The 21,983-nt window shown below is 39.3% G+C and overlaps 1 protein-coding gene and 1 long non-coding RNA gene across 2 annotated transcripts in view; one reads left to right on the top strand and one right to left on the bottom strand.

Moving 5' to 3' along the window:
* LOC125118859 (uncharacterized) overlaps window positions 1–21,983 on the top strand; it is a 58,363-nt gene that overhangs the window by 11,355 nt on the left and 25,025 nt on the right. The window lies entirely within an intron of this gene.
* The window catches only part of RP2 (RP2 activator of ARL3 GTPase), a 43,846-nt gene continuing 34,481 nt past the window's right edge, over window positions 12,619–21,983 (bottom strand). Inside the window, exons 4-5 of the mRNA XM_047765728.1 lie at window positions 15,307–15,392; window positions 12,619–12,826 (exon numbers count right to left, since the gene is read on the bottom strand). Coding sequence (XP_047621684.1) covers window positions 12,743–12,826; window positions 15,307–15,392 — 170 coding nt within the window. The 3' untranslated portion in view covers window positions 12,619–12,742. The remainder of the gene's footprint in view (window positions 12,827–15,306; window positions 15,393–21,983) is intronic.

The raw sequence follows: 21,983 nt of genomic DNA, 5'->3' as shown, positions 1-21,983 counted from the left end.
TAACAGAAGAAATCATAAAGATCACAACAGAGATAAGTGAAATAGAAATGAAGAAATCCATAGAAAACATCAATGAAACTAAAAGCTGGTCTTTGAAAAGATCAACAAAATTGATAAACCCTCAGCCAGACTCATCAAGAAAAAGAGAGGACACAAATAAATAAAATTAGAAATGAAAAAGGGGAAGTTACAAAAGACATCACAAAAATACCAAGGATCATAAGAGACTACTACAAGCAACTATATGCCAATAAAATGGACAACCTAGAAGAAATGGACAAATACTTAGAAAAGTACAATCTTCCAAGACTAAACCCAGATTAAATAGGAAAAATGAATAGACAAATCACAGCTACTGAAATTGAAACTGTGATTAAAAAACTTCCAACAAAAAAAAGTCCAGGACCAGATGGCTTCACAGGCGAATTCTGTCTAACATTTAGAGACGAGCTAACACCTATCCTTCTGAAATTATTCCAAAAAATTGCAGAGGAAAGAACACTCCCAAACTCATTCTATGAGGCCACCATCACCCTGATACCAAAACCAGACAAAGATACCACAAAAAAAAAGAAAACTAGAGGCCAATTTCCCTGATGAACATAGATGCAAAAATCCACAACAAAATACTAGCAAGCTGCATCCAACAATACATTAAAAGGATTGTATATCATGATCAAGTGGGATTTATCCCAGGGATGCAAGGATTTTTCAGTATCCACAAATCCATCAGGGTGATTCACCACATTAACAAACTGAAGAATGAAAACCATAGGATCCTCTCAATACATGCAAAAAGAGCTTTCGACAAAATCCAACACCCATTTCTGATAAAAAGACAAACAAACAAACAAAAAACCCTCCGAAAACTGAGCATAGAGGGAGCCTACCTCAATATAATAAAGGCCATATATGACAAACCCACAGCTAACATCATTCTCAATGGTGAAAAGCTGAAAGAATTCCTGCTAAGATCAGGAACAAGACAAGGATGTCTGCTCTTGCCACTACTATTCAGCATAGTTTTGGAAGTCCTAGCCACAGCAATCAGAGAAGAAAAAGGAGTAAAAGGAATCCAAATTGGAAAGAAAGAAGGAAAAGTATCACTGTCTGCAGATGACGTGATACTATACCTAGAGAATCCTAAAGATGCTACCAGAAAACTATTAGAGCTCATCAATGAATTTGGTAAAGTTGCAGGATATAAAATTAATATGCACAAATCGACTGTATTTCTATGTACTAACAATGAAAGATCGGAAAGAGAAATTAGGGAAACCAGCCCATTTACCATCACATCAAAAATAATAAAATACCTAGGAATAAACCTACTTAAAGAGACTTGTACTCTGAAAACTATAAGACGCTGATGAAAGATATCAAAGAAAACACAAATAGATGGAAAGATATATCATGCTCTTGGATTGGAAGTTAATATAGTCAAAATGACAATATCACCTAAAGCAATCTATAAATTCAGTGCAATCCTATTAAATTACCAATAACATTCTTTACAGAACTAGAACAAAATATGTTAAAATTTATATGGAAACACAAAAGACCTCGAATAGCCAAAGCCATATTGGAAAGAAAAAAATGGAGCTGGACGAATCAATTTCCCTGATTTCAGACTATGCTACAAAGCTAGAGTCATCAAAACAGTATGGTACTGGCACCAAAAACAAATATACATCAGTGGAACAGGATAGAAAGCCCAGAATTAAACCCACATACCTACAGTCAACTAATCTATGACAGAGGAGGCAAGAATAGACAATGGAGAAAGGACAGTCCCTTCAATAAGTAGTGCTGGGAAAACTGGATAGCTCCATGTAAAAGAATGAAATCAGAACACTTCCTAACATCATACAGAAAAATAAACTCAAAATGGATTACAGACCTAAATATAAGACAAGATACTATAAAACTCTTAGAGGAAAACATAGGCCGAACACTCTCTGATATAAACCACAGCAATGTCTTCTCAGATCCACCTCCTAGAGTAATGATGATAAAAATAAAAATAAACAAATGGGACCTAATTAAACTTAAAAGTTTTTGCACGGCAAAGGAAACCCTTAACAAAAGGCAGCCCACAGAATGGGAGAAAATATTTGCAAATGAATAGACTGACAAGGGATTAATCTCCCAAATATATAAACACCTCCTGCAGCTCAATACCAAAAAAAAACAAACAACCCCATCAAAAAATGGGCAGAGAGGAGTTCCTGTCATGGCCCAGCAGAAATGAATCTGACTAGGATCCATGAGGATGCAGGTTCAATCTCTGGCCTTGCACAGTGGGTTAAGGATCCGGCGTTGCCATGAGGTGTGGTGTAGGTCACAGACATGGCTCGGATCTGGCGTGGCTGTGGCTGTGGCGTAGGCCAGCAGCTACAGCTCTAATTCGACCCCTAGCCTGGGAACTTACATATGCCACAGGTGTGACCCTAAAAAGACAAAAATAAAGGGGGGGGGCAGAAAATCTAAACAGACAATTCTCCAAGGATATACAGATGGCCAAAAAAAGACATGAAAATCTGTTCAACATCACTAATTATTAAAGAAATGCAAACCTACCATGAGTTATCACCTTACACCAGTCAGAATGGCCATCATCAGAAAGTCTACAAACTATAAATGCTGGAGAGGTTGTGGAGAAAAGGGAACCCTCTTATACTGTTGGTGGGACTGTAAATTGGTACAACCACTACGGAAAACAGTATGGAGGTTGCTCAAAAAACTAAAAATAGAATTACCATTTGAGCCAGCCATCCCATTCCTGAGCATCTCTCCAGAGAAAACCATGACTCAAAAAGATACATGTACTCCAGTGTTCATTGCAGCACTATATGCAGTAGTCAAGACATGGAAACAACCTAAATGTCCGTCAGTAGAGCAGTGGATAAAGAAGATGTGGTACATATATACAATGGAATATTACTCAGCCATAAAAAGAAATGAAATAATGGCATTTGCAGCAGCATGGATGGACCTGAAATTATCATGCTAGGTGAAGTTAGACAGTGAGACAAACATCATATGCTATCACTTATATGTAGACTCTAACAAAAGGATACAATGAACTTCTTTGCAGAACAGGTACTGACTCACAGATTTTGAAAAACTTATGGCTACCAAGGAAGACAGATAGAGGTGGTCGGGTTGGGCTGGGTGTTTGGGATGGAAATGGTGTAAAACTGTGTTGTGATGATCATTGTACAACTACAAGTATAATAAAATTCATTGAGTTAAAAAAAAAGAAACAGGATGCCCACCATCAAGCCCTTGGCCACTGCTGCCACCCCTCAATGGTGCACCCCAAGGAGACTCAGGATGGGAAAACACAGGATACTGGCCTCAGATAGCTGAGTTGCGTATCAAAGGAATAATTTCCATAAGCCCAGACTCTTGCCTCATCTTCCCATACACAGAAGAGCACTAAATCCCTTGAGATATCTGGTTTTTTGTTTTTGGGTTTTTTTGCTTTTTAGGACCTCACCCATGGCATTTGGAAGTTCCCAGGCTAGGGGTTGAATCGGAGCTACAGCTGCCAGCCTACGCCACAGCCACAGCAATGTGGGCTCAGAGCCATGTCTGCGACTTACACCACAGCTGATGGCAAGGCCAGATCCCCGACCCACTGGGCGAGGCCAGGGATCGAAACTGCATCCTCATCGATACTAGTCGGATTTGTTTCTCCTGAGCCACAACGGGAACTCCCTGGTTTTCTTTAGTTAACAATAATCTTTTGATGTTCTGAATACTAGTCTTTATTGCAAAAAACACCTGTCTATCCTGGCTCCTCCCATACCTCTTTAGAGCAGTCTCTATTCTTTATCCGAGAGGCTATGTCCCAGGCTTGAAGTCCTCAGAATGTCCACGAGTAAAACATAATTCTGAACTTTTAGGTTGTGCATTTTTTTCAGTTGATACAACCTAAGTACCACATTTATGCACATATTTTATATTTTTATATAATGATTTTTATTTTTTTCCATTATAGCTGGTTTACAGTGTTCTGTCAGTTTTCTACTGTATAGCATGGTGACCCAGTTACACATACATGTATACATTCTTTTTTCTCACATTATCATGCTCCATCATAAGTGGCCAGACATAGTTCCTGGTGTTACACAGCAGGATCTCATTGCTAATCCATTCCAAAGGCAATAGTCTGCATCTATTAACCCCAAGCTCCCCATCCATCCCACTCCCTCCCCCTCCCTCTTGGCAATCACAAGTCTATTCTCCAAGTCCATGATTTTCTTTTCTATGGAAAAGTTCATTTGTGCCGTATATTAGATTCCAGATGTCAGTGATATCATATGGTACTTGTCTTTCTGACTTATTTCACTCAGTATGAGAGTCTAGTTCCATCCATGGTGCTGCAAATGGCATTGTTTTGTTCTTTTTTATGGCCGAGTTGTATTCCATTGTGTATATATACCACACCTTCTTAATCTAGTCATCTGTCAATGGACATTTGGGTTGTTTCCATGTCTTGGCTATTGTGAATAGTGCTGCAGTGAACATGCGGGTGCATGTGTCTTTTTCAAGGAAAGTTTTGTCTGGATATATGCCCAAGAGTGGGACTGTTGGGTCCTATGGTAGTTCTATGTATAGTTTTCTAAGGTACTTCCATACTGTTCTCCATAGCGGTTGTACCAGCTTACATTCCCACCAACAGTGCAGGAGGGTTCCCTTTTCTCCACACCCCCTCCAGCATTTGCTATTTGTGGACTTATTCATGATGGCCATTCTGACTGGTGTGAGGTGGTGCCTCATGGTAATTTTGATTTGTGTTTCTCTAATAATCAGGGATGTTGAGCATGTTTTCATGTGCTTGTTGGCTATCTGTATATCTTCCTTGGAGAAATGCCTATTCAGGTCTTTTCCCCATTTTTCCATTGGGTTGTTGGCTTTTTTGCTGTTGAGTTGTATAAGTTGTTTGCATATTTTAGAGATTAAGCCCTTGTCAGTTGCATCGTTTGAAACTATTTTCTCCCATTCTGTAAGTTGTCTTGTTGGTTTCCTTTTGGTTTCCTTTGCTGTTATGCACATATTTTAAAACAGTAATAGGAAGGGAGTGATCATGAGCCACTTGCATCTTGGTCTACTGCTACTATTGAATAAATGCAAAGAAATACTTTCCAAACAAGAAATTACAATTAAGTATCATATGAAGACATCAATATACTGAGGAAACAGAAAGAAAAACCATTTAAGGAGTTCCTGTCGTGGCTCAATGGTTAACGAATCCGACTAGGAACTATGAGGTTGCAGGTTCGATCCATGGTCTCGCTCTGTGGGTTAAGGATCCGGCGTTGTCGTGAGCTGGGGTGTAGGTCGCAGACATGGCTCGGATCCGGAGTTGCTGTGGCTCTGGCATAGGCTGGCGGCTTCAGCTCCGATTAGACCCCTAGCCTGGGAACCTCCATATGCTGCAGGAGCAGCCCTAGAAAAGGCAAAAAGACAAGAAAAAAAAAACATTTAAAGTAAATAAAGGGTAGAATGTGTATTTAGGATTTTACTTTTCTTTTAAATTTACAATTAAGCTTTCATTCCAGGAAAGAAAAAAAAGGCATTATCACCACTATATCCCTGCGCCCCAAGTTGGAGCAACACCGTATGGACAATTCCATACATGTTCTACTGATGATAATGACCAAGCTCAACCTTAAACTCTCAAAGTGGGAAGATGTCAAGAGATAAAGATGGAGGATAGGAGTTCCCACTGTGGCACAGTTAATGATCTGCCTCGTCTCTATGGAGGCACTGGTTCAATCCCTGGCCCGACATAGTGGGTTAAGGATCTGGCATTGCTGCAGCTGTGTTGTAGGTCAAAGCTCCAGCTTGGATTCTATCCCTGGCCCAGGAACTTCCCTATGCCATGGGTGCTGCTGAAAAGGGGGAAAAAAAAGATGGAGGATAATGTCTGAGAGGGACCAAGTGATTAGCTTTCCCCACAAGCTCAAAGCAAGTAGCTGACTGCTGTTTTAACTCAGCCCCAGCATCAACAAATCCCCACTCTGGCTTATGCAACATGTTTCTTCATTGAAGAAAACACGCTTGAATACGAAAACACATCAGAAGAAGATTTAAGTCAGAAGCTGCTGTGCTCTTATCTCTGTTTCCACCGCCTACCGTAGATGTTCTTAAAGCTCCCCAGAAGCCTCAGTGGGCAGAGATCCTGGTTACTATTTTAACACAAAATGGGAGAGTGGGGGGGGGAGTAAATACTGTAGAATGTTCTTATTCCAAAGCCAATCAAGGAGTGGACACGAAGAGAGGGATGACGGAAAAGACTCAAATCTGAGCGTCTGGATTATGTCATTCAATCAAAAATATTGATAAACTATAGATCACATTATGGACCCTCTCTAGGAATACAGAGATTTCTGAGCCTTGATTTTAGTCCCTGAGGAATTAACAGTCTAGAATAGAGCTTCTCCAACTTTAATGTGCATATGCATCCTCTGAACACCTTGTTAAAAGGTAGAAGCTTGCATACAAAAAAATGTTGCCTGGGATTTCAGTAAACAAAGAATGTTGCCCTGCCATCAAGCCATCAGCCACTGCAGCTGCCCCCCAACAGCAGCCCCTGAGGGGATTTCAGGATGGAGAAAAAACAATACAGGTTCTAGATAGTTGAGATGCATATCTAAGGAATAATTTCCATGAGCACAGACTTGCATCTTCCCATACATAGGTGAGCACTAAAATCATTCACTTAGGAGGCCTGGTTTTTGTGATTAGCAGTGATCTTTTGACATTTGTTTGAACTACATATTTGTTTTTTTTCAGCAAAAACTCCTATATATCCTGACTCTTCCCTTACCTCTTTGGAGCAGTTCATCAGAATGGTCTGAGAGGCTGTCTCCCAGGCTATAGTCCTCGATAAGGTCCCCAAAGAAAACATAGCTTAAAGCTTTTAGGTTGTATGTTTTTCTTCAGCTGACAGGCTGATTCAACAGGTCTGCAGTGAGGCCTGAGTTTCTAACAAGCTCTAGGTGATGCTGATGCTGTCCACATGTCCACATGCGAGGCATGGATAAAGAACTGGAATAAGGACGTCTCTGCAGAGTTCTGTATGAGCACCAAAGAGGGACTGTGCCTTTCTGAATTAGAAAAGGCTTCGTAGAGAAGCCTGATGGGCTGAGCCTTGTTCTCTAAGTGATCGCAGGGGGGACGTCAAGATGTCTCCGTTGTAGTTTAATGATTATGGTTTGAAACTCAAGAGGTCTACACTGTAGTTCACTGAGTCTGGTTTGAGTTGGACAGGCCATTTAAACTTTCTGACCCTCAATTTTCTCATCTGTAAAACGAGGGACTGGCGTTCTCTTACAGTGCAGTGGGTTAAGGATCTGGCATTGTCACTGCCATGGCTTGGGTCACTGCTGTGGCATGGGTTCGATTCCTGGCCCAGGAACTCCCACATGATGTGGGTGCAGCGAAAAAAATAATAATAATAATAAAATAAGAATAAAAGAAGGGATTGAAAATGTCCAGACGCGTCAGTCCTAAAACTAGATGACTCTAATGAAATAAAAATTTTTTTGGATGTGCCCATGGCATACAGAATTTCCAGGGCCAGGGCTGGAACCCACACCACAGCAGCAGCCCCAGCTATAGTAGTTACAATGCTGGGTCCTTAACCCACTAAGCCACCAGGGAACTCCTAACGAGATAAATCACTTAGTATGTGCTCTGTTTAGAAGTTAGGGTGAAATAGTATGAGAGGTTCTATTAATGAGCCTAACAAACTGACCTCCATTTGACAGATTAAAAGTATATCAATCAATAAGAAAATAACACAAGTCTTAACAGCCTCTTACATGTGCTTCCTTTCAGTTGCCTATTTGTAGGTGAGGGTATGGCTTCGAAACTGGACTACTTTTAAAGAACATGGTACTCAACTTGTTCGGCACAATAACACTTAACATCCATAAAGCACCTTTCAGTTTCAAGGCACTTCCCAAACATCAGCTCATTACTTGTCACACCACTTGCAAGTTTCTTTTCATTAGTCCAATCACTAGTGGACAGATTAAACTGAAATGAGGAAGGCAGGCCCCAGAGGGAGGATCAGAGCTAAGAAGAGGGTGCTGGGGCTCTCTGCCACCTGGGCCCCTGCTCCCACATCTATTTATAGGTGAGAAGCTGCCCTGACCAGGAAAGCATCAAAACACCAGAAAAGGAAAAAAACAAAAACAAAAACCCCCTGCCGTTTCTGAACATTTTGCTGGAGTTTGCCACTAACACCTAAGATGTCAAAAACATCAAAGGAGGAGTTCCTATTGTGGCTCAGCTGTAACCCGACTAGTATGCAGGAGGATGTGGGTTCCATCCCTGGGTTAAGGATCCGGTGTTGCTGTGAGCTGTGGTGTGGGTCGAAGACACAGCTCCAATCCCATGTTGCTGTGGCTGTGGTGTAGACCAGCAGCTACAGCTCCAATTTGACCCCTAGCCTGGGAACCTCCACAGGTCTCAGGTGTGGCCCTAAAAAGCCAGAAAAAAAAAGTCAAAGGAGAGGGATGTAGTATAAAGGTTTACTGCTTCCTCAGCTGAGTAGGACTGATTGCCACGCTCCTCAAACACTGTATCAAAAAAGAAAACCAAGTCAACAGAGAATGACTCCATTTTCACACAAAAAATTTCATTACTACAATGCAAATAAAATTTGGCTTTTTTAGTGTTACACTTTTAAAGGATAAAATATTTTCTAGAATGGATTTTGAAGGAGTAATCATACCCTAATTACAGTACCTTCTCTTCCTATGGAAAGCAGTTAATATGTCCCTTTTAAATGAGAAAAACAAATTTTAAACTCAGTACAGCTGGTGTTCCCGTCATGGCGCAGCGGAACCAAATCTGACTAGGAACTAGGAGGTTGCGGGTTCGATGCCTGGCCTTGCTCAGTGGGTTAAGGATCCAGCGTTGCCGTGAGCTGTGGTGTAGGTCACAGATGTGGCTCAAATCTGGTGTTGCTATGGCTATGGTGTAGGCCAGTGGCTACAGCTCCAACCGGACCCCTAGCCTGGGAACCTCCATATGCCACAGGTGTGGCCCTAAGGAAAAAAAAAAAAAAAAAAAAAAACTCAGCACAGCAATAATTATCCAGTAAGTAATTTTTGCTACTATCTTATGCAGTTCTGTTTTTTTCCCCCAAATGCTCTACCTGTACATATAGAAGCTTTACAGAAATAATGATAATAAATCTTATTTAAACACTGTAGCTTCTGATTTATGGGCTGGGAGAGGGAGAAGTTGGGTACAGAGGCTGGTAAATTTGGTAGTAATGTAAAAATAAGGTCCATTTGTATAAGCCGGAAAGTATATCACAAACAATTCGTTATTTTCTTTTTTTTTCTTTTTTTTTTTTTGTCTTTTTGCCATTTCTTGGGCCGCTCCCTCGGCATATGGAGGGTCCCAGGCCAGCAGTCGAATCAAAGCTATAGCCGCTGGCCTACGCCAGAGCCACAGCAATGACAGATCCGAGCCACGTCTGCGACCGACACCACAGCTCACGGCAACGCCGGATCCGTAACCCATTGAGCAAGGCCAGGGATCAAACCTGCAACCTCATGGTTCCTAGTCGGATTCGTGAACCACTGCGCCACGACGGGAACTCCTCGTTATTTTCTCAAATATGGAAGAAAAATATACCTAATCTTAGTAAGTATTTGATTATAATAAAATGTATCTTTTAACAAAGGGAGCATTATGTCAGAAATTCCTTAGATTAAAATAGGTTTTCTAGTTCCTCTGCATTTCTTCAGAGTGCTTTGTACACACAATATCGTTCATTTCTCATTAACATAAGACAGGTTAGACCATTGTGCTTTACTTTTATCATTAAAAAACTGGTATCATGACCAAATTTTGGTACATGTAAGAGTAAATATATGTTATAAAAGTTCTCTTCAAAAATTCACGAAGCCACTTTCATTTTAACAATATTTATTACAAATCACATTTTATAAACACTAGATAAATTACATATAAAAGCTAGACATAAATATATAGAAGCAAAAATAGTACTATTAACAAGAGAAATACGCTAATATAATGTCTAATATCATGTTTAAACATGTATAACTTAATAAAATTACTAAGTTTTCATTGCTAATACTTTTTCATACATTTGAAAGCTATTCAGAAATGAAATGTAGGGGAAAAAAAGACATGAAGTGTAGAATACTCTAATTACGATCAAGATTTAAAAGGATAGAAACAACAAACATAGCACTACTTATTTTAAAAAAATCTTTTCAAACATTTAGAAGCAAAGAACTGTCCTGAAAGACAAATTAAACTTGGGTAAAAGCTCTTATCTAACTGGAGTATAAAATTTTAGGCTCTGGTTAATAGATACTAAATTTAGTGGAAAATTAAATTAACATCTCCCTTATAGGTAATATTCCTGAGTTTTTGCTAAAATACCGTAGATAAAATAACTCAATTTACAGCATGGCATAACATTGTGTTATATTTTTGAAAAACAAAAAGTACTGTGATTTTTAAAACTGTGAATAATGGGATTTAATAATGCAACCATGATCAGAAAGAATATGCTTAATTCACCTTACCATCAGAAAAATCAATGCCCTCTAACCACTACTTGGCAAAGCTCATTTGTAAATTATGATTACAAATTATATTAAACCCATCACCTGTTTTTATTTGCATCTTATGAAGTCATGTGATTTAAAGAAGAGGTTGATTATGTGGTATAGAATGCTCTTGTAAAAAGACTGAAATGATACAATGCTAATACAGGCGAGGCACAGGGTAGGTGGTCAATATTACTTAATTTAAAGTGAAAAGTCTTTCAATGTATCATTTCTGAATATCAAGACATGATTCAATGTAGTAGTTATAAATGAATCTGAAAAATATCCCCAAAGAGTTCAAACAGGAAAATACATTTTTAGTAACAATCATAAGAGGAATTTTTACAAGTGAAATTTGTGCTATTTTCAGCCTTAGTTTTTTTATCAAAATAGAATTAAATTTAAGGTTCCTTTAAAAAATAGACTTATGAAAGCTAACTTCCGATTAGCTGCTCTGTGTGGTATAGATGGCAGGTTCAGTCCCTTCTTGCAAGATCAACCTATCAATATCTTCTGATTACATTACAACACACCCCTTAAAAACAGAGCTTCCTCTGGATGTTGAATCCATGCACCTAAACGCTGGGCCCAAGAATGTGGATTTTTAAACAAGTATCTCTCTCCTGCCCCCTGGTAAATTATTATAGGCAGATTGGTTTGGAAAATAATGCTTTAAAGCCACCAACATTATTTTATCATACTTGAACATTGCTTGATAGGCATGGCATAGCTAATAAAAATCGAATTTATCTAGCTTTTTAGAAACCTGCATATCTCATCAAATATGCTTAAGTATTTCTTAGCTAAGTGTTGCAAGGTTTTGTTTTAATTCTAGTAGCTCTTAAGAGCTGATAAAAGGAGTTCCCATTGTGGCACAACGGAAACGAATCCAACTAGTATCCATGAGGATTCGGGTTTGACCCCTGGCCTTGCTCAGTGGGTTAAGGATCCGGCATTGCCCTGAGCTGTGGTGTAAGTCAAAGACATAGCTCGCAGCTCGCAGCTCAGATCTGGCGTTGCTGTGGCTGTGGGGTAGGCCGGCCGCTGCAGCTCCAATTTGACCCCTAGCCTGGGAACTTCCATATGCCGTGGGTTCGGCCCTAAAAAGCAAAACAAAACAAAAAGCTGATAAAAACAATGACCATCTTTTTGAACTGCTGAACTGCCAGTGAGTGGGCTTCTATAGTTTTAGTGTGACATGTGCCTTTTCTTACCAGGAAGCAGAAGAGTCACGGAGCAGTTGTACTCAAAAACAAAACAATGTGGGATTCAAATAATCGCATTACTCACAAAATAGTCTTTAAATAGCTATACCAACATCAGTTAGTAGAGTTACTTGCAAAACTGGCTATCAAATAGCTATTAATTTAAAAAATTAAATTTACAAAGTACTCTGACAACTGTGTATATAAAACCTCACTTGCCATAGTATGCAACTAGGAAGCAAATATTTAACTGGATTATGTACACATGAAAAAAAAAAGCACATGGGTTCATTCTAATTGATCAACTAGAATGAATCCTTCTAAATTAGAAAAGAAAAATAAGCAATGGAATGTATTCTCAAACAAACATCGTAGAGTATTGGAGTTCCCAGTGTGGTGTGATGGGATCAGCGGTGTCTTGGGAGCGCCCCTTGTCGACAAGGGTTCGGTGCCTGGCCCAGCGTTAAGGATCTGGCGTCGCTGCAGCTGCAGCTGCAGCTTAGGTCGCACCTGTGGCTCGGATCTGATCCCTGGCCTGGGAACTCCATATACCGTGGGGCGGCCAAAAACCACAACAAAAAGAGAAAATCATAGAGTACTGAGGACAGTGTAAAATAGAGACTTGAAAGAATGTTTAATTAGGATTAAAATCATGAACTGTGAGCCACTTCTGTTTTCTAATAACAGTATCATATGCAGAGGAACAAAACTACAAGCTCACTGAACTGGGTTAAATAGTTTTTAAGCTGATGAAAACGACTTAATTTAAAATGAACTCTTTTTGAACCTCAAGGGAATGATGCAGTATTCCACAATTTATTTTAAAAATGCCTTTAACAATTTCAGCATCAGTAAAAAGACCATTGCTAATACGCGAATTGAAAAGAACTTAATATCAAGTCCTTGGTTTCAAACTGTACTTCATATTCCCATCTGTATATCGGCAAAGTTGTAGAAGCTGTCTACATCTCCAGGTGCCGTCTCCTTGCTTTCTGATACAAACATCTATGTTAAATATAAAAGAAACAAAAAATACATAAATAGTAATCCCCCAATTCCAAAGCCCATGTTCTTCACACAACAGGCACCAGAAGCTTGCTATTTAAAAGAAATGCAAGGAATTCCCATTGTGGTTCAGTGGTGTACAAACCCAACTAGTATCCATGAGGATGCAGGTTTGATCCCTGGCCTCACTCAGTGGGTTAAGGATCCAGTGTTGCTGTGACTGTGGTGTAGGTCGGCATTTGTAACTCTGATTTGACCCCTAGCCTGGGAACTTCCATTTGCCACAGATGCAGCCCTAAAAAGCAGAAAAAGAAATAATTCAAGTACATCATTTATAATGTTTAATCTGTGGGTTTTCTGTATAATTCATGCAAATATAGTTTCAATGGCTATGATGTAAATTGAGCTCTTTTATTTTATTTTATTTTATTTTATTTTATTTTTTTGTCTTTTGTCTTGTTGTTGTTGTTGTTGTTGTTGTTGCCACCTCTTGGGCCGCTCCCGCGGCATATGGAGGTTCCCAGGCTAGGGGTCGAATCGGAGCTGTAGTCACCGGCCTACGCCAGAGCCACAGCAACGCAGGATCCGAGCCGTGTCTGCAACCTACACCACAGCTCACGGCAACGCCGGATCATTAACCCACTGAGCAAGGGCAGGGACCGAACCCGCAACCTCATGGTTCCTAGTCGGGATTCGTTAACCACTGCGCCATGACGGGAACTCCTATTTTTTATTTTATTTTATTTTTTGGTCTTTTTAGGGCCACGCCTGTGGCACATGGCGGTTCCCAGGCTAGGGGTCGAATCGGAGCTGTAGCTGCTGGCCTACGCCACAGCCACAGCAACATCAGATCCCAGCCATGTCTGCAACCTACACCACAGCTTGTGGCAACACGGGATCCTCAACCTAATGAGCAAGGCCAGGGATCGAACCTGCAACCTCATGGTTCCTAGTTGGATTCCCTTCCGCTGCACCATGACAGGAACTCCAAATTGAGCTCTTTTAAAAGCATTTATGATATAATTAAGGTCTTTGCTTCATAATACTTCAGTTGTATTTTATTACACTTGGAGTATCAGGGCTTTTTTTTCTTTTTCAGCTGCACCTGCAGTATGTGGAAGTTCCCAGGCCAGGGATCGAATCCAAGCCACAGCTGTGACCTACACCGCAGCTATGGCAATGCCAGATCCTTAAACTACTGCACCACATTGGGAACTCCAGAATTAAACTATACAACTATCAATATTATGAAAGCTACTGAACAAAGAGGTTTATTTAAAGATTTCTTAGTTTCTTATGTTTTCTAGGAAGAATCTCAATAGGCTGAGAAGCAAAACTTGAGATAATCTTTTTTAAAGCTGCTAAAGATATATCACTAATTTAAAATTATTTCCCAAACATCAACAAAGCAGTACTCAACAGAACCCTTCAAAAATAGCTTTTACAAATGTTAGTCAGAAATTAGAGGGTTCTGAGTCCTATTTGGCTTTACCATAAACCAGCTATATGATGCTGACAATTTAATAAACCTCTCTGGCCTGTTTCCATGTGTATAAAATGAGAAAGTGGGAACAGATAATCTTTTAACTCACTCAGATCTAAAAACTCCAAATTATATAACCATTTTTTCTCTCAGTTTCCTTTTCTATGCAATCTGATTATATATGCCTTCTCCCTTAGTACTGTTGGGATGATAAAATGAGACAAAAGACAAAGTAATTATATGTTTGGTTTTTAAGCTCTATTAAGTTATTTAAGTCTGAAATTCTTAGATACAGCAACTTCATCTACCATATCCAGAAAATACCTACATACAGTGATTTCTAGCTATGAAGTATTACTAAAGCAAATAAAAATGAACACTGGGCAATAGGATTGTCCATCCAAAGTATACGGATCTTAGAAATATAATATTTTCAACATACCACTATTTTTAGAAAAGGAAGGATCTGAAGAAACATTTGGTGAGACTTTTTAACTTTAGAGACATATGTATTATTGAAGGTTTTTTATAAGTAGATACTTAACTTGGTAAATTTTTAAGCTATTAGAATTTTAGTTTGGCAAGGAAAAACCAAAGCTTAGCTTCCAATTGTTTACCATAAGTTCTAAAAGTCATGATGTGCTGAAAGTAACTATTTAATTGTAAGGAAATGAAAGGCTTGATTGAAATAGAGTCCACAGGAGTTCCCATCGTGGCTCCGTAATTAACGAACCTGACTAGGATCCATGAGGACTCAGGTTCAATCCCTGGCCTTGCTCAGTGCATTAAGGATCTGGCATTGCCATGAGCTGTGGTGCAGGTCGCAGATGTGGCTCAGATCTGGCATTGCTGTGGCTGTGGTGTAGGCTGGTAGCTATAGCTCCAATTGGACCCCTAGCCTGGGAACCTCCATATACCATAAGTGCGGGCCTAAAAAGCCAAAAAAAAAAAAAAGGAAAGAAAGGAAGGAAGGAAGATAGTCAACAAAGCCTTGTACCTTGGTTCCATTGAATATCTCGTTGACGATAAGCTGACATCCTTCTACAGCACCATCTCCATTGAACTCCAAAGCAATGACAGGACCTATAAGCAAAACCAAGAAGAGTTGTCTTATGAATACAAATCTATCCTCCAATTAATCTTTTTCTTCTTCCCTGAAGACTCTCCAACCTCTTCTTTGAGGGTGAGAGAAAAGAAAGAAGTAGACAGATGGGACACGTCACTTCAGCCACTTCCTACTCTAATCATAAAACAAATTAACATAGAGTTTCATCACAGGACAAGTAGTTTCAGTGCTGGGATTAGTGTCACATTTTTAAGTGTTGTAAATCGCCTGGCTTTTCTGGTTTTCATACTTCTGCAAAATCCATAACAAGTCCACCCCTTTAGCAGTACAAAAAATAGTTGATAAAATGACAAATAAGATCAAATGCTATTCAAGTCATTGTGCCAAGCAGCCAGTCTTGCTTCCAACTCTTCTACTTAGCAGCCAAGTTCTGGGCCACCAATGATGAAGCTCAGCCAAGTGGGAATTGAAAGCAGGCACCAAAAGTCATGACCATATGAAAGTACTTTTCTTGAGGGTGCCATAAAACTATATCCTAGAACCAACAACGAAGTTTTTAGTCTTTAATTCTCTGAAGAGAACATGTGTGCCTCCTTTCCCAGGCTTAATTTGATTACTTTGAAACCACCCATACTTTAAATCCTGGTGTAAAGATTCGTGATTCAGTTTGACTTGGATTTAAACATAGCATTGGCACAACTGGCATCAAATTGTTGGCAAACATGGCCATACGTGAGCCAAACAAAATAAGCTTTTCAATTCAATTATAACTTATTCATCTATCACTATATTCCTAATAGATTTTTTTAATCTCCTTTAATAATGGAGAAATCCTGACCTCCAGGAGATTACAAATTTCTTGAAAAAAAGACATAAATCCATTAAACAGTATGGACTAAGAGAGGATAATGAAGTACTCAGGAATGAAATACTAAGGTGAATGTGGTCACAGTCCATAGAACAAGGCACAAGAAGAGAAAAGGGCTTGAGATTTAATATCAACAGCAAATACAGAAAAGGCAGGATAGGGTGTTCCCATCGTGGCACAGTGGTTAACGAATCCGACTAGGAACCATGAAGTTGCGGGTTCAATCCCTGGCCTTGCTCAGCAGGTTAAGGATCCGGCATTGCCGTGAGCTGTGGCATAGGTTGCAGACGTGGCTCAGATCCCGCGTTGCTATGGCTCTAGTGTGGACCAGAGGCTACAGCTCTGATTCGACCCCCAGCCTGGGAACCTCCATATGCCGCGGGAGTGGCCCAAGAAATGGCAGAAAGACAGAAGAAAAAAAAAAAAAAGAAAAGGCAGGATATATTACAGTCAATTGTACAATTAGATACAGAGAACAAATTAACAAAGTGTGAGTTTTTCAGTGTCACAGTATGTAGATCAAGATAGGTGCTGAATAAACAAAAGAAGGTAACTGGGGAATATTTTCTCAGAAAAATGGATGATTCTATGTCTGGGGCTACAAAATGGACAAGCTCAATCTGCACTATCTTGTTCAGCCAAAAAGCAATAGGCTATCAAAGGCCAATAGTGTTTTATCAAAAGGACACAGGAGCCAGTTTGAAGAGGCTCCTAATGGCCAAAAATGAGACATGGTGAGATCAGAAGGAATAATGACTGCAATTTATTAAAACATACTGGATATATAAAGTCGTGAACTCATAATGATATTTAGAAAAGACAGAAACAGAAGTCACTGAGCACCACTGTAGGTTGCTAGGGCACTGATTTATTACTCTGAAAATCAATGTTTAATTTTCCTTTATTTACTTTGCTTTTCTGATATGAAGCACTTTTCAAGGTAACCAAACAGCCTGGTGTACGAGAAGTTCTATTAACATCCATTAATAAATGCAGATGTAGTGACACAATTAGAGAATGATCGTTTTGAAGTTCCCATTGTGGCTTAGTGGGTTAAGAATCCAACTAATATCCCTGAGGATGTAGGTTCAATCCCTGGCCTCACTCAGTGGGTTAAAGGATCTGGTGTTGCCATGAGCTGCGGTGTAGGTCGCAGAGGTGGCTCGGATCCTGAGTTGCTGTGGCTGTGGTGTAGGCTGGCAGCTGTAGCTTCAATTCGACCCCTAACCTGGGAACTTCCATATACCATGGGTTCGGCCCTAAAAAGACTAAAAAAAAAACAAAAGAAAAGAAAGTGATCATTTTGGAGTTCCCTGGTGGCCTATCAGATTAAGGATATGGTGTTTTTCACTGCTGTGCCTTGGGTCACTGCTGCTGCTGTGGTGTGGGTTTGATCCCTGGCCTGGGAACTTCCACATGCTGAGGGTGTGGCCAAAAAGAAAATGATCATTTTGAAATTCCTTTATTATTATTATTTTTTGTCTTTTGTGTTTTTAGGGCCACACCTGTGGCACATGGAGGTTCCCAGGCTAGGAGTCTAATCAGAGCTGTAGCTGCCGGCCTACACCACAGCCGCAGCAATGTCAGGTCCCAGCCACATCTGCGACCTCCACCACAGCTCTCGGTAATGCCAGATCCTTCACCCACTGAGCGAGGCCAGGGATGGAACCCACAACCTCATAGTTCCTAGTCGGATTCAGTTCCGCTGCGCCACAATAGGAACTCCTGAAATTCCTAATAAAATAATTGGATCAGGCAATTCACAAGAAAGACTGACAGGAAACTACAATAAAAAGACTGTCACCACCTAAGCCTAACAGTACAACAATTAAACATTTTGCACCTTCTCATTAATAGGAAACAATACCATCTGTGTAATATTCTTGCCACCCCCCCCCCCACAAAAAAGCACAAGACTTTGATTTAACATCTACAAGAGGAACAAATTAAACAAACATCTGCAAACTAGAGGACAATGGACTAGGTTTCTTTTACGAAACAAAGGCATAAAACTCCTGTTTCTGGGCGAGGGAACTCCTGTTTCTGGTTAAGAGCTAAGAGTGATATAAGATACAAAACCACCACATACAGTGAGTGAGTAGGCCAATTTTACATCTGTATCAAATTAACTGTAAAAATACATAAAAAATATTTTTAGACAATTAGGGAAATTTGAATATGGAATGGTTAGTAGATGATGCTGAGAAATTGTTAATCATGTTAGACATGGTAATATATTTCACTTAAGAAAATATTTGTGTAGCTGTCAAATTGTTATGGTATATATCTTTAAAAAAAAATTTTTTTTTGGCCACACCTGCAGCATATGGAAGTTCCTAGGCCAGGGATTGAATCTGAGCCACAGCTGTGGCCATGCCAGATCCTTTAACCCACTGCCGCAGGCTGGGGATCGAACCTGCACCTCTGCAGTGACCTGAGCCACTGCAGTTGGATCCTTAAGCCACTACGTCATAGCAGGAACTCCTAAAATATATCTTGATAAAACTGTTATTAAAAAAGAAAAACATTCGTTTTTAATTTTGTTTTGTTTAAGACACATACTGAAGTATTTGGGATGAAATGGCAAAATTTGATTAACATATTTCAGCAAAAACGGAGAGTATAGATTATTTTTTAAAGTATGGCAAAAGTTGATAAACCTGGGGCATGGGTACACATGAGGTGATGGCATTCTACTTCTGAGAAGACACAGTACATTTGGAAATTTTCAAAAAAGTTTAAAAAGCATTTTAAACCAAATAAATATTGATCTAAAAAGTTGAGAATGTAGGATTTCCAGTTTTGCAGAGAGCAGATGGAAAGTTTGAATTAAGGTAGAATGGAATTTACTTCTATTCAGGGTCACTAAAAAGAATACTATATATATATATTTTTTTTTTTTGGTCTTTTTTAGGGCTGCACCCACAGCATATGGAGGTTCCCAGGCTAGGGGTCTAATTGGAGCTATAGCCACCGGCCTACGCCAGGGCCACAGCAACGTGAGATCCAAGCCACATCTGCGACCTACACCACAGTTCACGGCAACGTCGGATCCTTAACCCACTGAGCAAGGCCAGGGACTGAACCCACAACCTCGTGGTTCCTAGTCGGATTCATTAACCACTGAGCCACGACGGGAACTCCAACAGATATATATATATATGTATATATATATATATTTTCCACACCTGAAGTCACCAACTTTAGGTGGTTTAATATATTTTTTTTCACATCTGTGGTTATATAATGATCATAACAATCCAATTTCACAGGATTTCCATCCCACAACCCAAGCACATCCCCCACCCCCCAAACTGTCTCCTCCGGAGACCATAAGTTTTTCAATGTCTGTGAGTCAGCATCTGTTCTGCAAAGAAGTTCCATCTGTCCTTTTTTCAAATTCCACATGTCAGTGAAAGCATTTGATGTTGGTGTCTCATTGTATGGCTGACTTCACTTAGCATGATCATTTCTAGGTCCATCCATGTTGCTAAGAATGCTGGTATTTTGTTCATTTTAATGGCTGGGTAATATTCCATTGTGTATATGTACCACATCTTCTTGATCCACTCCTCTGTTGATGGACATTTAGGTTGTTTCCACGTCTTGGCTATTGCAAATAGTGCTGCAATGAACATCGGCATACATGTGTCTTTGCGAGTCATGGTTTTCTCTGGGTAGATGCCCAGGAGTGGGATTGCTGGATCAAATGGTAGTTCTATTTTTAGTTTGCTGAGGAATCTCCATACTGTTTTCCACAGTGGTTGCACCCAATAGATATATTTTTTAAATCAGACATTTATTACTAAAAGTTTCTGTATTCTCTAAAGACAATACAATCTAGAATTTAGAAATACACTTTTGATAGAATTTCCAAGTATATCACTTGGTTGATATACTTTGAACAAAATATGAGGAACTTCCAATAAGTAACTTAATTTGTCAACAAAGAAATATCAACAGGAGTTCCTGCTGTGGCACAGTGGGTTAATGATCTGGCTGGTCTCTGTGGCACTGCTGGTTCGATCCCCAGGCTGGCACAGTGGGTTAAGGATCCAGCATTGCCGCAGCTATGATGTAGGTCACAGATCTGGCTCAGATTGTATCCCTGGCCTGGGAACTTCCCTATGCCAGGGGTGTGGCCGAAAAGGGAAAAAAAAATCAACAATAAAGATGGATAAGGGCATGAGTTTTGATTAACATGTGTGAATTATCCTAAATTTAAAAACCTACAACACTGACAGTGTACTTTTTAAGTAGTTCTGTCTATCTGATGGTGACCGCAATTACGGTGGTTATTTCAAACTGAACCATGAGGTCACCAAGATCACTGGCCCCGTTTTTTAGTGTTTTAATGTGACCGTCTTATCAAATAGTTCGCAGTAGCTTTAAATCTAAAATTTGAACTGTCGTGAAAAATTGTGAGATTGTGAAGTAAACAAAAAAGGCTTCTGGATGTTCTGTCTAACGAACTCCTCTGTGTTATTTCACATGACCTTGGAACAAGACATGTCTCAATTAGATTAGAGCAACAGACTCCCAGCTGGTCTCTCTGCTTCTCCCTTAGAGTAACCAGAATGATAAAAGTTACATTTTAAAGGGACCGTGGCATTCCTAGGTTCTAAAACCTCCGGTAAAATATGTCTGTATTTTTCCTATTTTTAATTTTTCTAAAGATAACTGACGGTTTAGAGTAACAACGTGAACAATGCATTAGATGTTTATAGCATATGTAATAGTAAAATATATAACAATGACATAAGGATGAGAAGGAAGATTTGAGGATATAAATTAGGCCCCTACATACTATAGGTGATAGGGTATAATATTAGAATAAGGTAGCCTCAAATGATTTAAATATGTATACTGTAAAAACCAAAGGTGACCATTAAATAAGATTTAGGAAAAGAGGCAACAGAGGAGAAAAAAATGGAATCGTTAAAAAAATACCCAATTAAACAGCAAAAGAGGTAACAAGAAACAAGGAGCAAATGGAATGGAAAGCAGCTAGCAGGATGGTCGATGTTGATCCAAATATATCAATCTCTTTCAATATGAATGGTGCAGACACACCAGTTAAAAGTCAGAGACTATCAGATTGGACTGAAAGGCAAGAACCAACTATATGCTGTCTACAGAAACTTCACCTTAGATGCACAGACTTTGATAAGTTAAAAGAAAAGGGATAAAGATATATGATGAAACACTAACAACTAAATGAAAGCTGGAGTGAGTAGCTGTATTTCAGACAAAGTGGATTTCAGAGCAAGGAAGATTATCAGCGACAAAGAGGGATATTACGTAATGATAAAAGATTTTTCAAGAAGACATAATCCTAAATGTGTATGCACCTAACAAATGTTTCAAAATTCCTAAGGCAAAATCTGATAGGATCTGAAAAGAGAAATAAATCCACAGTTATAGTTGAAGACTTTGACATGCTTCTCTCTTTAATTCATAGAAAAAATAGACAGAACATTAGTAAGGACATAGATGACCTGAATAGCATTATCAATGAAACTAACCTAGGGGACATTTATAGAACATTTCACCAAACAAAAGCAGATTACACATTCTTTTCCCTGCACACAGACTATTCACCAAAATAGACTATATTATGTTCCACAAAACAAACCTTAACTTAGTAAAGAAATCATACAATGTGAGTTTTCAGACCATAACAACATTAATCTAGAAATCGGTAATAGAAATATATCTGGACCATTGCCCAAATGTTTGG

This window comes from Phacochoerus africanus, chromosome X (assembly GCF_016906955.1).
Source record: "Phacochoerus africanus isolate WHEZ1 chromosome X, ROS_Pafr_v1, whole genome shotgun sequence".
Classification (NCBI taxonomy): domain Eukaryota; kingdom Metazoa; phylum Chordata; class Mammalia; order Artiodactyla; family Suidae; genus Phacochoerus; species Phacochoerus africanus.
This window is presented reverse-complemented; position numbering and strand designations above follow the sequence as displayed.